This window comes from Cyanistes caeruleus, chromosome 6 (assembly GCF_971803275.1).
Source record: "Cyanistes caeruleus chromosome 6, bCyaCae1.hap1.1, whole genome shotgun sequence".
Taxonomy (NCBI): Eukaryota; Metazoa; Chordata; class Aves; order Passeriformes; family Paridae; genus Cyanistes; species Cyanistes caeruleus.
The window spans coordinates 42,851,383-42,868,217 of record NC_141706.1 but is presented as its reverse complement, the minus strand read 5'-3'; the positions used below and the strand labels follow the sequence as shown (position 1 = coordinate 42,868,217).

At 35.2% G+C, this 16,835-nt stretch overlaps 1 protein-coding gene across 8 annotated transcripts in view; it reads right to left on the bottom strand.

The window, feature by feature from the left end:
* The window catches only part of NPAS3 (neuronal PAS domain protein 3), a 594,820-nt gene that overhangs the window by 405,409 nt on the left and 172,576 nt on the right, over positions 1-16,835 (bottom strand). For 5 of the 8 annotated variants that reach the window (XM_086894841.1, XM_086894843.1, XM_086894847.1 and 2 more), the window contains one exon: positions 9,889-10,133. In XM_086894841.1, the coding sequence (XP_086750967.1) occupies positions 9,889-10,133 (245 nt within the window). Of the gene's footprint in view, positions 1-9,727; positions 9,779-9,888; positions 10,134-16,835 lie in introns of all 8 variants that reach the window. The other 3 variants (XM_086894840.1, XM_086894842.1, XM_086894844.1) reach the window with 1 other exon arrangement.

The window sequence follows — 16,835 nt, the reverse complement described above, 5'->3', positions numbered from 1 at the left end:
GCAAAAATAATTTTTATAGGATTCAAGAAGAATGCAAAGTGACAACACACGCATGCTTGTGCAGGTGTAAGAATTATAGGGAATGATAAGCTTAAGTACTGAAATTAAGGTAAGGATTTTCTAACAGCTCCATTCAAGACAACTCTGGCACAACTGGTGTTTAAGTATTTGGTGAGGAACTTGCCTTTCTTTCCTTCCATAGGAACAAAAAGTGCAGTGACTGAAACCTTTGAAATTTAAAATAAAAATATTCACTTTGGCTCAAAAGCTAGCAAATAAACATAAAATTATGTTTCTTAAGGGAGCTTGATATTTTAAAACAACACAAGTTCCCCAGCTGTGTAGTAATTCTTATTTCGCTTGTGATCTCGGGCAGATAGAGAGGCTTACATGTTCTCTAAATTGTAAGCTCTATATGAAGGGTGTTCTTTAATTACTGACAGCTAATGAAAACAGTTTTTACTGATCTCTCTAATGTCCTGGGAAAGTCTTTACTATGGATTCATTGTATTCTACTTTATATCCCTGATTGAAATGGGAGACCACAAGAGCATAGGGATTTGGTGGAAACTCGATTTCCTTCCTCTGGCTTCAAAGAGAACAGTTGCAGAAATTAAGCTGCGTTGATATTGTGGTCAAACTTTGGTCAGACTGTGGTTATGCTCACATACTATATAGCTATAAAATCACTGCACTTTGGTTTTTAAAACCGCTGGATCTACCGTCAGTATCTAAATCTTGCTCTGTTGATCAGAGGGTTCTAATATAACTATTACATGAAAATGAGTATTAATATTAAACATATACACTTCACTTCCAGGGCTCTATTATTTACTCCAAATACTGAGACAATCACTTTGGAAAATGCTAGTAAATGCACAACTGCAATCATATGAGATGGGAAACACAGATTTTCTATTTAAAAAAAAATTATATTTTGTGTTTTCTTTCATTTCAGACAAAATATTTTCTTAGAGTCATAATTTTTTACTTGTAATATAGAGCGATGTAACTCTTGGTAAAACAAATATTGTAAAAGCCCATTCAGTTACAGCACTTTATTCACTCTAAGCATCCCCATCTGGTTTGTTTTCGTTTTTTTTAATCTGTTTGTTTGTGGGTTTTTCTAGGTTTCTGCTGCATTTATTATCAGTTGGTTAATGTATTTCTTCATACAGATGTATTCACTAGCCCTGCAATAGATATCCCTCAACAAGATGTAAAAGCAGGATTCATTCATTGGGAGATATATGGTAGAGGTTCAGATGACCCAGAAAACCAATAAGCTACAATAATAGAAGGCTAAGCTCTATGGAATGTAGCAGGGCTTTATGAATGTCCTTGTATTCTCTGCCCAGCTGAGGAGACTAAGGTAGGAACGCTATACTGAAACTGTTAAATACAACCACAAGAACCAATTCCTCAACAACTTTCATTTGCAAAATGGTGCATCACGATATTAAGCTTGACTGAGACTTTGTCCAAAGCACTCTTCATAGCAAAGACACTTTCCCTCTGTTCAGAGAAGGGTGAATGAAAAGACAAATAGAAGTCCCATCAGATGTTGCAATCTGCAGATAGCAACAGCCTTTTTTCATTTTACATATCAAAAACTACAGCAGTGATTACTGTTCCTGATTACTACAAGCAAAAAGCAGAACAAGCGCTTTTGGCACACCGGATTCATTGCACATCTGTAATTGGCTAACCCCATCATGTGAGTTATTTCAAAAAGTTATGTACACTGCACATACAATTTATGATAGTCATGCTTCTTAAAAAGACCACCTGGAGCTAACCCATGCAATATAAAACATGAATGTAAAAATCATATGGAAGCATTTTATTAAGAGCTTTGGAAAAGAGGACTTTTGTGACACTGACTTTAAACACAAAAATTTCAACTGGATGAAAATCCATATCATTACAGTGAAAATAAATTAATTTGACTTGAATTTAAATGTTTTCCCTGGTTTATTTTATTACCACTACTAAGGTTGGAGCCAAAGCAACCATCAATACTCTACTCCTACTGATAAATTTACCTCTGCAAGTGTGAAGCCCATGCTTTTGCCAAAACCCACTCAGCCAACACCATCAATGTTCTCAACCATGTATTGTAATGCAAACACCCACCACCTTTTAGCAGGAATGAGGAAAGTATGTTCTCAACTTAGGAGTGAATTTTTGCTGACATGACTACTGTACACAGAAAGACAGGCACATCGAAGGAAGAACAAATAAAAGGAAAAGTTACAAACTTTGGATTTTCTTTTAAATATTAATATTATTCACCAGATTGTTTTCATAAAAAAGGCTGCATTAAGGATAAGGATACATGTGGTTACATGTAAAGAAAAATGCAGGACTACAAAAAGGAGAGCCTGGACACTGAATACAAGAGGAAGACGTTTTGCATATTTGGGGCTTCAGCTCTGGACTCAAAAAAACCGCCTCAAATGGCTAAGAATAGTAAGCTATATTAAAAGAACATAATAAATATGCAATATTGATCAAATCATTGTAACTACTCCAGAAGAGAAAAGAATATTAATAGCAGTGTAATAGAATGGGAATACAGTAGTTGCTGTGAGAGAAAAAAACACTAAAGTCCCCTTTTCTATTTCCTTGCTCTTAAAACACTTACTGTTTGGTTGGTTTCCTATTTAATTGTTAAATTTCAAGGTGGAGTTCTAGCAATAAACAACACTTCTAGAGACTGACATCTGACTGACAACATTTTAGAAAAAGTATTAATTTGTTATCAGCAGTAAATGTTTTGTGTCTCCACAGAAGTGATGGATAGAACTTTTTATGATACAAATAAAGCACCATGAGAAAATAAATCATTCACTCATTTCTGCTAGCAGAAGTGGAAGGATCAGGTAGGTTCTTTTTATGCCTTTCTTCATGAAAAAAAAAAAAAAAAGAAAAAAAAAGAGCTGAACTTGAAATGCTTTTCCCATTTTTTTCTGTTCAGCTTCACAAAAACCCAGAACTCTTCAAAGTCTTTTAACTCCAGTAGCCTAGCATTTAGGACAGTAATGACAACATTAAAATAATACTAATTGTAATAACAGTAGTCATAGTAGGAATAATAATAATAACTACAACACCATCAACAAAAAACATTCTTATTCTGAAAAAAATAATTTTTAGTTTTGATTTCCTAAGCTGCATAGATTGTTGTCCATAATCCAAACATCATTTTAATTTGAAAATTTTAAATCAGCATTCAAGCCCTGTTTATTCCCTGTTTCTTGATGATCATACCCAGAGCAGATTCTGCAGAAAAACAGAAACACCTTTCTTAATAGTAACTTTTACTTCAATCTGCTTTCCAAGATCAATTAATTTTACCATTGATGTGTTTAACTTGGTTCTGCCAATATAATATGCTTACAGTATTTTAAAACCATAATTGTTACAACCTAGGACACCAAATGCCTTACAAATACTTTAGTATACAATGTTAACTAGATTAAAATTATTTAATTATTAACATTAATCAGTATCCTAGTTAACTGGACTTGTAATTTCAGACATTTAAACTAGGTTTGTTTGATAAGAATTACTTTCCATTTATCCATGTTTGTTGAAAAAAATATAACAGTCTTATCCCTTTAGTGCAGGAAATTTCCCAATAATCTGCCTATAATGCTTTGAGGCTAAAACAGCTCACTACTCTGAACTTCACATCACCAGCACTTGCAAAGTATGGATTATCCTGAAAATTGTATCAGCAACCTGAGCTAGAAAGACTTGTAGAACTGATTCTGTACAAGCAAGCACTTAAATAAACCTTATGAAGCTCTTCTTCCTTTTCTGCATCATTAGATGTTTTATTCTATCTCACTGCTAAAGAGCCTATACTGTTGCCAGAATTATTTAACATTTCTAATACACATAAACCCATTTTTTCTTGATTTTTTTTAATCCCATTAGATTTTTTCTTAATGTCTCTACTTGTCCTTGCCAACATTTTGCAGCTTACACATTCCAGTTTATCTTACTATATATTTTGCTTTAATTCCCTAAGTTTTCTGTAAATACGTATACTTATTTTTTCACGTGAATTATTTTCTGTCATTCCAGAAAAGGTTGCAGTTTTAGTGTTTTCAGGTGCACAGAAAATTATAATTTCATATTTTTCTCTTTAGGAGTTCTAGTCTTAGGGGTTCCAGGTCTAGCTTTCACTCTAATTTTTTCCATCAAAATTTTTCCTCACAGTCAGTTTCACCCATAAGTTCCCCCACTAGTCCCCCAAATGCACTGAGTATATATACCCTCCTCTGTTTGCCAGATTTGAAATCAATTAGGTCATGTCACTGGGCAACCACCAACTCTTAGTCCCATATTCAATTCACCTTTCCTATGGCAATGAGATTCAAACAGAACTACCTCATTTTGGATCCCATATCCTTCATACCAGAAAACCATCAACAATTCTCACAAATAACATTCATGTTTTACCATATTTTACCTCCTGAAATTTCCAGCACTTGGTTTCTGTTACATTCAAAATAAAACTAACCATCTTTAACTCATGTAATAGGTCAAAGGATAAGGTACTTCTCCCACTGGCTGCACTGCCACATAAACAGGTTTACAATGGATAAACATTATGTTTACAATCAGTGGTTGATGCTGATACATAGTCAGAGCACGATACCAGCCTATATATAAACAAGGATCAGATTCTCATAAGAGCAATGCCTGCAAGGCAGGGAGAAATAAATTACAAGGGCTATCTGAATTCTCCAGCCAATTCTTGTCCACAAGAACAGAAATTCTGCACAACAGATCTGGATTTGGAGACTCTTTTCACATCAAGGAATACCACCAATTCACCTGAGTTATCCTGTTTTCATCTGATTGGTTTTTTTCACATAAAACTTTGAAAAACAATGTCTTAGGCCAAAAACAGTAAAGAAGAAAGTAATTCTTACTTTGCTGTCACAGATGGTTTCCCTGAGAGAACAGTGATGGGGTTCAGAATGGAAGGTGGTCTTACTGGAAGGCTTGTGGGTTTTAGCAGGGAAAGGCTTGCACTATCTTGCCCTTCCTAGCTCAGAAGACAACACTCAATTAAAAATATAAAAGGCTAACAACAGGTAATGTTATTTAAAGTGTTTCCACAATAAGGTCATGCAGAAGAGAACTTATTCATCTCTTCTAAATGCATACATATCTAGCACAAAATTTATTAGAAAAAGATATTTAAATTAATGAAAGTAATTCCACTTGACATTTGGGATAACAATTACCGTACTTTCTAATTATCATTATTGCTTGTTTTTTTTCCCAGAGAATTCAAAGTGCTGGACTTATTTCCTCAACTCCAAGCCCCACAGTATGATATGACATCAAGTTCATTTTCAGCCTAGACTTACGTACTTTGTTTATTTTGAGAATGGAACCTCTGAAAAACATGCTACTTTGAAGGAAAAATGTGCGATTTTGTTTTAAAGTGTAATTTTTCTTCTTGTGTTTATCAATTTATTTATTTTTTTAATCTCTGTACCGATGCAGACTTGCAGTAATGTTGAGTGATTTGTGGTAAGGAACTTTTCAGGGTTGTATTTACTTATATTGAACAGGAACAATTTGGGCAAGAAGTATTTCAATACACCACAAATACCTCTGAGAGCATCTGATTTCTCCTCCTAGTAATATATATCAATTCCAGAATAAAAATGCATAAAACTACCTATTTGCAGAACACAGAACACTGAAAGTAGAGATGGCTAAACTAAAAGTGAGATTCTTTACACAATCTACCAGTCAGTCAGTATTACTTGCTGAAGTCCTTTCTCGCTCCTCAGACATAATCTCTCACTCATCTCTTCTCTTACAGCAGAAGTAAGAGGGTTTTTTCTTATGTAGCATAAAATGTGAAGTTTTGGCTTGGAAAAATAAAAATTATAAACCCACTTTTAATTTAACATACCCAAAGTTGTCTTACGTATTCTAGTTTCCACATGTCACATCATTCAACAGCAAATAATATTTGTGGCCTTACAAAAACAATTGTGTCTCCAAAGACAGAAATTAAGACCTCACTTGAATAAAAAAAAAAAATTAAAATATTGTAATTGTTTCAATGTCCTCGTGGCAAATTACCAGGTCAAGGATTCACAAAATTAGGCACAGAGTACTGGATTTAATTTCTGTTTCAAAAGAAACAGAAATTGTTCAAGGCAAAGGGTCATGAGCCTTCTTTTCATAGTGGCAGTGGTCCTGAGTCAGAACCAATGTCCCAAAGATTGCCCAAAACCAAAACACACAGCATGATTTTATATCAGCCAAACACATTCAACACACTGTGGAAGATCACTGTGCCTCCCACTCCTCTGCTCCTTTTTCTTTTCACTACTAAAAAAACAACCAAAAAATTAAAAAAAAACAAACATGTGGCTTGGCAAAAAGACCCACAGCAAAAAGAACATGAAAACTTGCATGATTTTGAATGCTTTGAGAAATAGTTTTTGCTAAAAGTACCATGAAATTTCAAGTCAATAATTTGAAGACAATATTCCAGAATACAAAGTTCCTCACAAGAGTTTGATGTTGCAACAGGACTACAAGGCCTAGTATCAGAATGCACATGAGAATTTCAAGTTCCATGCCCCATAAAATACCACTTCCTGGCTGAAAACACAGCATCTGCTATGAAAATACTTATATTTCCAGACAATTTCCAGAAAGCATGGAAACAGAGGAGAATAGTACTGCTATTCATAACACATTTTATGTACTATCAAAGACTGAAAATTTTATTCCTACTGACAATAAGTACATCTTTATTATTTTCTTCCATACAGAATCATACTTAAAGACAGTCTTTAAGTACTGTCTTTAAACACATCTGCTGTAAGTTGCGTATTTGTTTGTAAGGATTGAGTCTTCCTACACATAGAAAGCCTTAGACAAAAAAAAAAAAAAAAATAGAAAAAGAAGAATGACTGAAGTCTGCTGTATTAGAGGATGGAAATTTTTTCCATTTTTAGCAAATGTCAAATCATTGGCTATTGCTTTTAAGATTAATAAAAGATATAATGGTTTTTAGATCGCCTCTAAATAAAGATTACTATGAATGGAGAAATGATTTACCAATAGTCACCACAATGAGATTTCTTTAAAGGTTACAATCATCAGTTATTTAGCTGAAACACTGCTGAGAATGCCTGGTCATTTCTTGAATAATGCATAATGTTCATTGCAGATTTGATCTGTATTATAACAACACAGATATTTCTAAAATAATGGAGAAAACTATCTGTTACTTTCCAATTGCTCAAGATATTTCCATGAAGTAATTGACTCTGAAAATATTATATGGAGTTATCTGAGTGCTCATTTGCAAGCACAACTTGTAGTAATCACTACACAATAGGCATAAGAAAACAAACTCATCAGCCTTTACAGACTTCTAAGAAAAGCTGTGATAAATACAGGGCAGAGTAAAGGACCTACCTGAAATACTAAATTAAAATTATTAAATTGCTGTGCAGTACTGGGGGACAAATTTAAAACTAAGCTTTTAAAATGAATGATTAATACAAGCAGACCAACGCATTTGGGGGAAGGAGAAAAATAGCAGTTGCCTACACAATGTAAGTACCTCTCAAATAATTTCACAAATACCTTTAAGTCTATTCAGAAGATTACTTGTGCACATACAAAGTATAATGTCTAGTGTTTTATTGTAGGTTTATCATCCATACTTCACACGAACCTGCAAGCTATTTATGTGAGCTTGTTTATACATATGAACCTCTTCAAGGGCAGCAGAATAATGCTTAATTAATGAAACTGATTTTCTTTTGATGTAATTTCCTGAATGTTTGATCAGAATGTGTTAACAGGTTTCTATGTAAGGAGAAGCGGTGAAGTCATAAAATATACCTGTGCTATACAGTTAAGCCTGTTTATGTGGAAATCTTATACAATGACACACTCTTTCATCAAGCATTGTTACAACATACTGACACTTAAATAATACAATCCTACTTAGTATTAAGCACCAAAACAGGAGAGAAAAAAAGTCAAAACCCCTTCCTGAGCCCCCAAACCCCTTGCACCTAAAGGAATGAAAACCATAGCACTATGGTTGGAGGGGCAGGGTTATTATACCAGATAGGGTGAACAGACATTAAATGTTTACCCAGCTCTTTTTTAAGGAGAAACATTAATCTATGGATGTTGTTGTCTAAGAGTAAGATTTCTTTTTTCTTCCTTAAAATTATTTTCTTCATTAGAATCTTTGCACAGAGAGGAAGATTAAGTATTCAGGTATGTATTGCAAAAGAATATAATGAAAAATAGATCTCAGATACTCTGAAAATACACAGAGAGACTGGCAGACCTCAGACTGTCAGGAACACAGGACAGCCTGTAGACAGATCATAGATTGTACAGCAGAGTTCACTTTACATCTACCTTGAAATACCATTTAATTGCCTGAGAATAAACTCTCATCCTGTAAAAATGGGGAACATTTGCATATTATATCAGAAGCCTAATGAACCATGTTACACTCATGTCCTGGATGATGTAATTATTACCTTTTATTTTTTCTCTGTGTGATGATGTGGCAGGTAATATAAATTAAATATATGAAATGATGGCACTATGTCCAGCTACTAAATCCCCCATCTGAAACTGCATTAGTTTTTGCCCTCCATGCCTCTCTCCATCCATTGAAAATTTTAACTTTCCTTAAATAATATCACTCCCTTTAAACAGAAGGGTAAAAGCCCTTTGCAGCATCAATACAAGTAACCCTTCATGGACAGTTGTGAGCTAATAAATAAGATTCTATTTCTACCTCCTCCACTTACTCTTAAAGGTGGCTTCTTTATTTGCCTCATTCAATATACAGTCTATCTAGCTTGGTGTAGATTAAGTGTTTATAGTTCATAACTTGTGGAAAAAACTAAAGTGCTCAAATCTCATTTGCCTCTTCCAAAAATATTGTTTCCTTCAAAATGTGAGAACAGTAATAAAGGAGTATTCTGTGCTGTGAAAGCCAGGACACACAGAAACTCCAGGTTTGGTAACCCTGATTTCTGTTACTGCAACTTGCTCCCTAATTTAATGTACTTATCAGACAGAGATCACACTGATCCAGATGGGTGGCATTAGTTGAAAATGTATAATTTACAAAAAAAAGTCCACTTAACGCAGGTCATTGGAAAGACTATTTAGGAACAACATGCACACCATCTCTAGTTTGTGGCAATTCACACATAAAATAATGCTTTTGCTCACCAAATGCTTGTGAGTGCTTTAAAAGAGAGCCTTTAATACCGAAGAAAGTCTGTTTTGCTGATAAATGTCTACTGGCTCAGAAGTCAAAATAATTTCTGTAGACTTTACAAGAGGATAAATACTGTCCTAGTCTCTCGCTTGAAGATTTAAATATTTGGATGTGATGCTTTCTAACTTCAGAAATATCTGATTCTACCTTTAAGGTATAGCCAGAAAATTAAGAGATTGATTTCTCAAGTCAAGGAATAATGCCATTTTCCTCTCAAATATACACTTGCATAAAACAAAAACAAAAAATAGATAATATATAAAACTAAAACAAAGCAACACAATAACAGGTAAATAACTTGAAGCAATTTAGCCTACATCACCCAGAAGACTTACAGCTGTAATAGTTATATCATAGGTTTGTTGTTCAATAAAAAATAATTAAAATAAGAGGTTTATATGTCACCTTCACATGGTGTCTTTCTCATGCAGACCTCAGATTTCCACATTTGAATCCCTTTAAAGGATTTGATATGCAGGGAAAGAAGAAAGGATGAAGGTAAAAATTTCAATTTAGAGGTTACTAAAGGCTGCTGCATTCTATAGTACACAATATTTACTCCGTACCTTTTACTGATGTGTTAGGTGGAGGTCCTTCCATCCTCAAGTTCCATGGAGGATCACCTTGATTAGCAAAGTCCCTCATTTTCAGATAGCTAATTGTAAGTCGGATGATGGATGCCTTGTCAAGCTGGCTGGTAATGGCTGCAGGCAGTGGCAACAACTTTGCCAACTCATAGAATTCAAAATTCTCCTTTCCGCGGCGAGAGCGAGCAGCATCTCGGGACTTTTCCTTCCTCAAAGCTTGTAAACTGAAAGAAAATAAAGAAAGTAGGACATTCATCAATATTAGTGTTCTGTCACATTTAACCAATTTGCTTTTTCACTGCTGGTCTTCTCGTCAAATTAGCACATTTTCAAAATGCTGTTACCTATGGATCTACAGACTTCAGGATATATAATATGGTACTCCACGCTTGAATGATTAAAACTAACAATAATATTTGAGTTTCAGTGGTAGCCAAGGTATTATGTAACTACTCTTAACTCACTTTAGCCACTTCCTTTTTAGCCTGCCTTTCCTCTGTCTGCTGTCAGTCTCAAGAAAAAAAAAACGAATACTGTGTACATGTGGGGTTTATCTGTCTAGGTACCATTGCTTCTCCTGACTTATTGCAAGCCAATTTTGCCTTAATTTTTGTTAAATTCTGATTCTTGGGGGAAAGTTAAAAGCAGATGATTCAAGTGTTTGCCCCCTCTGACAGGGGCTGCAGTGCAGCCAAGATGACCATACAGGTTGTACACGAACTGCTGAGACACACAAGTTTAAGTCTGCTGTAATAATGTAAAACTTCCTGTGTTTCACAAAGCTGCTCTTTAGGAGTTGTTAACAACTGTCCTTGTAGTGGAAGCAGTACCCTTCATCAGTGGGGTGAGAAAGCTGTTAATACAGTTATGTGATTCACATTTCTGATTGCAATTCACTACCACACACACGGCAGACTGACAAATTTTTGATCGGAAAGGACCTGCTTTATATTGAGCTGTTGGAAATACAAAGACATTTTTAGTCCTGTTGCATCAATATATCATTTGCTACTACCAATACAGAACATAGAAAGATAACTCAGATTGTACTCCTGTGCTATTTGTTTAATTGGTGTAAAACTCCTGAGTGCAGTGGGAGGACAGAGTGGGAGGACAAAAGTTAACACCTGGGGACTTTTTTTATTTTTTTTACACAGAGCAAAGTGTTCAACTCAGGATATTATAAGCATCACCATACATCTGCCTTGATGGATACAGGTTGGTGCTGATGCTGGTGTCTGTCCATCACTCTGCAAGCTGATTAGAAACTGTTCTCATACTTCAGTAAGGGTCTGTATTTCCCTTTGCTTCATTTGTTTACCTACTAATTTGATGAAGTTAAAGCCACAATTCCATTAGCTAGCCGTTGGTTTACCACGGCGCTAGAATACAACCAGTGCACAATGGAACAAAAAATGCTTTTCTCCAGCTTCCACAACCCTTCCTGAAACCTCAGATTTAGCAACAAAAAAACTCATAATGATGAGATCTACAAAAGCACTTTGACATATGAAGTAAATCAGTAGAATTGAGGTATTCAGATAAAACACCATAAAGCTAAGTCTCTTTACCTGGTTTTCTAATTCGGGATCTACAGAGTTTCTCTTGTTTTAATATTCATAGCCACCTGCATTTTTGTAGCCATCCCTGCCACTTCAGACTTGGAAGGGTGTATCAGCTGAACCCTTAACACACAAATTAAATCCCTCCATGACCATTCCCTTAGTACAGTTTACAGCAATTATATTTAAAAAGACAGTCTCATTAAGAAATAGGAATGGTGAGATAAAGATATGGGAGGAAACAGCACATTCTTACCCACAGGTAAGAATACAGAATCCTACTGAATGATAGAGTAAAGTACATACTTGGTTTTATAAACTCTATATAGAATGCTAGCACTTTGATTTGTAAATTGTATTCTAGGAAAAAAGTACCTGAAAAATAAGATTTCACAATGCTCATTGTAGATGCATCTCTCTGTTTTCAAACTTTAGATATCTACCATCATGGTTGTGGAAAATCCCTCAAAAGGTGCATTAAATTTAACAGATGAAAGTATTTGATGTATACACAGACAAATGGGAGCTACAATTCTGTGAAGTATGAACTGCCCAATTAATTCCAAGGAAGTAGTATGCCCTCTACAAATTAAATATATTAAAAAGCAACATAAGGAAAAGGCAGACAAAAGTCTCCACACAATTGCTTCCAAGTGAAATCTCAATTTCATGGCACAAGACATGGCCTTTTCTGCCTGTCACCACCTCTTTTTTCCCAGAAGCCAAGCCTGAGAATTCAAGTTAGCAGAAGAATCGAGATTCTGCACCAAGAGTTTCACACCTTCTTTCCATAGCATTTAATTGTACCCCTAGGTAAGATGGGAGATTTTTAAAGATCCCTAGCAAAACAAATCAGAAAAAAATAGAGATCTCGGCAACTTCTGAAACATGTTAGAAATTAAACAGGAATAGAATATTTCTTAGAAGCACTGAAGTCTAAATCCACAATTTACAAGTCCTTTAGAGGCTTCAGGAGATTACTGAAACTGAATAATATACTGGAATGTAAACTTACGTAAAGCATTACTGGATCAGTAACAGTTTCCAATGGAAGTCAGTTAAGCTAAAAAGTGAGGCTACCTGTGTCAGCAAACAGAATTATTTAAAAGCTGCCTATGGGTATTCAAACTTATACAACCAAAAAAAAAAAGTAGAAGGGATGGGGAGCTGACATGATAAACAAAAGAAACCCCTGAGAAACAGTAGTGAGAATAACTCAGTTTTTCTCCCAATCATTTGTTCTATTGTCATTTGTGGAAGTTTCATCGGGTGAATCAAGGCAAGAAATTTGTAACTTGGAGCACTCTTCTCTTGGCATCAGTGCCATTAAGCTAAATTAAGAAAGAGTGTCTGCTCATATGAGCACACAAGTCCTAATTTCTAGTCTATGTAATTCCACTAGGGAAATACACTGTACTGTTGGACACTGCAGTTATGCTGATAAAATGGGTCCTTAATTTGGGAGCAGTGATTTCCTCAGCAGGATGCAGGAATTCATTAGATACGACCTAAACATGGCTGTTAATCCTCTCTGGCACCTGTGATTCTGATAGGCAACATCAGCTTCATTGTCAGATTCTCTTAATAAAGCAAAGTACTGGCACTAATAGACCCTAGAGGATGCTAGAGAAGAGGAGTGTGAGGTTCCCAACAGAAAGCAGTGATGCTGACACAGGACCAAAATTCATCTTGGTTCCTGTCACATGACACCTGGGACTAGAGGTGGTTCTTGGAACATAAAGAAATTTGTTAAGTATCAGCCTGAAAAAACTTAGAAATAACACAGGCTTTTCTGCTAATAAGAAAAATTAAAGTGGGGGAAACTATGCACATGTTTAGTAAGTGGCTTTCAAAAAGCACCAAGAAAGCAAGCATCACACATTTAAGAGTTCTCAAATGACAGAGAGAAGATCCCCCAACAGTCAAGCAATCAAGCAAATCTACATATAATATCCACAGTAACAAGAGAGTAACAGTAGGAAACATACCCAGGGGATATAAATATTGTTCCCTCTTAGCCTCCTGTGGAGAGGGGTAGAAGCTAAGACAATTGGATCAGGGTGCATCACTGTAAAATGTCAAAGGGTGATGTTGTCATACAATGGTGAAACTTTGTGCATTCCCTTAAGAAGACATTTCTCATAGAATTTCCATATACAGAGTCCACTAAAGAAGACTAAGAGGTTTCCAGCTGCTAGCCCCTGATAATTCTGAGAAGCAGTACCATATAAATGGGATATTTAATGGCTGGAAGACTAATGCTATTTTAGATATGGTTTCTAAAATATATTTTATTTTTCCTTTTAGGGCCTTTCCAGATGGACTGATATAAAAGGGGTCTGGCTTTTACAGATGAAAAGGTACAAGAAATACTGCCATATAATTCTAAAATGGTATACATGACATTTCTTAAGTAGATTTTCTATTGAAGACACAGCAGATGCAGAAGACATGATAATATGGTGCTGCATAAAAGTTTTATTGGTACTCATAACTCACTTGTGATTTCATTGTGCTTGTGGTCATTCCAAGCTTAACTTGCTCCATATTTTATTTCACATAATTTTATATACTGCATGTTCATAAGCATATACATGCATCCATATCTGTGTGCACACCCAGAACTTCACATGTCTGTCCAATTGACATCTGTCACTTCAAAGTTGGGGCAATCGCAGATCCTAATTTTTGCAGCATTTCATGGCAATCAAACATGTTGCAGCCTATCAACAGATACACTGACCTAGGCAAGAGTTTTTTAGAATGTGTTCACAGCACCACAGAATACTCTGAGCTGGAAGTGATCCACAAGGATCACCAAGTCCAACACTGGAATGAATGGCCTAGCTGGGGATCAAGTCCATGATGCTGGTGTTATTAGCACCATGCTCTAACCAACTGAGCTAATATCAGGGTCATAACAATACCTTGCTTCTGTACCTCAGTTTGGGCAGGAAAAATCAGTGAAATAATTTAATTATGTGAATTTGCATTTTGAGTTAAAAGAGGGGAATGGTTGCAGTTACAAATAATTTTTGCTTGCAACTTCAAAATATAGTTTGGAAAGAGGTGCTTGGCAGACTTGCCCAGTTTTAGAAAGGCAGCTCACATTTACATTTCACCTACACTGTTCCCTTAAACTTGATGCAGGCGAGACCCCCCATGCAGAGCTTCTCAGAATATCGGTCTCCCTCTGCTCAGCCCCACATAACACTGCTGGGATTTATGGTACCTTCACTGGACTTGTCACAAATAGAGATTGGATTGGAAGCAACAGCCATAAAACAAGGTTTTAGGGACAGATGGACTGCTGAACTCAAGATATAGTGGCTTGAGCCACTGGACACCTTATCTGTGTTGTGCTATCATAGTTACTGCTCATTTCCATTCAAAAGCACATTTCCATTCGCTTTTCTACTTCACAAGCAGAGAAATACGGCAAACTCTCGCAAAGGATGCACAGTATTTTTGAGAATGGCATTGAAATTCTCCCTGATTTCAGCAGAAATTTTAGAAATGCAAAAGTATATCATAACGGAGCACTTTTTCTTATATTACTAATCCTTTTTATACTTGTTACCCTGGCTGTTACTGAGCACTAGTGAATTTCTTAAGCCCCTAAAAACAATATGGATCAGTAGCAGCAACTCCAGATTTAGTATAAAAATAGCACTTAATATCTAATAATGTTTATAGCAGGCTTTATAGAGAATGAAGCAATATGTCTCTGTGTGTATTTTTCTATTAGTCTAGTCTTTTAAAGTCAAGGATCGAAAGGTCCACTATAAACAGTATCCAACTCTCTAAAGGACAAAGTCAGATGAATGTTATAACCATTTCACAGAAAAGAAATCAGTTACAAGGAAAGGCTATGCAACATTGGAGTGCACAATGAATCTGCTACCAAAAAATCTGGAGATAAGTGTTCCAGCCCCTTCAGACCTCTGAAAGAGACTTTAAATTATGCTCCTTTGGGTACAGTGTTTCCCAATATAAAGAACACAAACAGGCTTACTTTCCAGTGAGCGTATAGTATTACATAAAGAAATACATTTATGCTGCTCCTGAGTCCATAGATGTGAATTTGTGCAATTCTATATGAGTAAAACTAGAAAGATCCTCTTTTTTTTTTCCTTACTTCGTTCTACACTAATGTAATGTGACATAATACTACCATACTTTGGACATTTTTGTATTTAAATTAACTTTAGGTCCCTTCCTATGTTATTAATAGCTTATTTACATAATTTATGTATTTATAGCATACAACATAGTGGACAATTATGAAAAATTGACTAATACACATGTTTATTCATTCTGATCTATTACAGGAATAATCAATTACCTGTTTCCTCAAAGCCACATCCTTCAGAATCTTTTCTGAAAGATTCAAGGGGCTTCAAGCTGACCAGTGAAAACAATGAGGGCAGTTAAGCCCATTTAAAACAAGTACATTTAAAATCTGACTCTTAATGCCTGGGCAATTCATTAAGATAATGTCCTGCTCTACCTATAGGTGACAACCCATAAGCCATGTTCTGTCATATAAAAATCTTTTTTCATTTCACTGATGTTGTGGAACAATTAAACTTCATTAGAAGTTCAAAGAATGGAAGAGCATCAATGTTTAAGTGACCCAATTATTTTGAATATTTATTGATTTTACTTCCATATGACTTCTTATTCCTGATGTTTTTTCGAAAGTTAATAGCAGCATCTCAGAAACACTGTTCAATACAAGTGGATCTTAATCTGAACAGCAGTGCACATCTTCAGACGCAAAAAAAAAAATCAAATTAGACTGTAGGAAAGATGAAAGAAATAAAGAAGACTGACCTGCACTGAATAGTTACACATATTACAGTCAGAAAGACAAGTTTTGGAACTCAAACATCACCACTGGTGGTAACATAAGGCTAAGGCTTGCTATTATCAATTTTTTTTTTGTTTCTGTTTTTCTAAGGATTATGCTCTAGAGAGTTCACAAATATGCATGAAACTTGGTATTTTTTCAGTATAGTAGACCCAAAATATAAAAGAATGAAGAGAGCTAATGTTCCTGTAGATATAGATGTAAATTAAAAGAAGAAAAAATCCTCACTCAACCTTCTAAGACTAATTCAATTAGTTCTGAAAAATTGATAATGAAAGTATGTTAATATGTTTACCTCTAATTTCTACACTATTTTGCTATCTTTGGGGATTTCTTTTCTTTTGAGACAACTTTTTGACTTGATATTTTCGCCCTTTCTTTGCTTTCCCTTTTTCTTTCTTCTGTCCCATTCATAGATTTTCTTTTCACAGAGATTATTTCTGAACTAAGAGTACGACAACTTCAATAACAACAGTTACTATGTCTAAAAA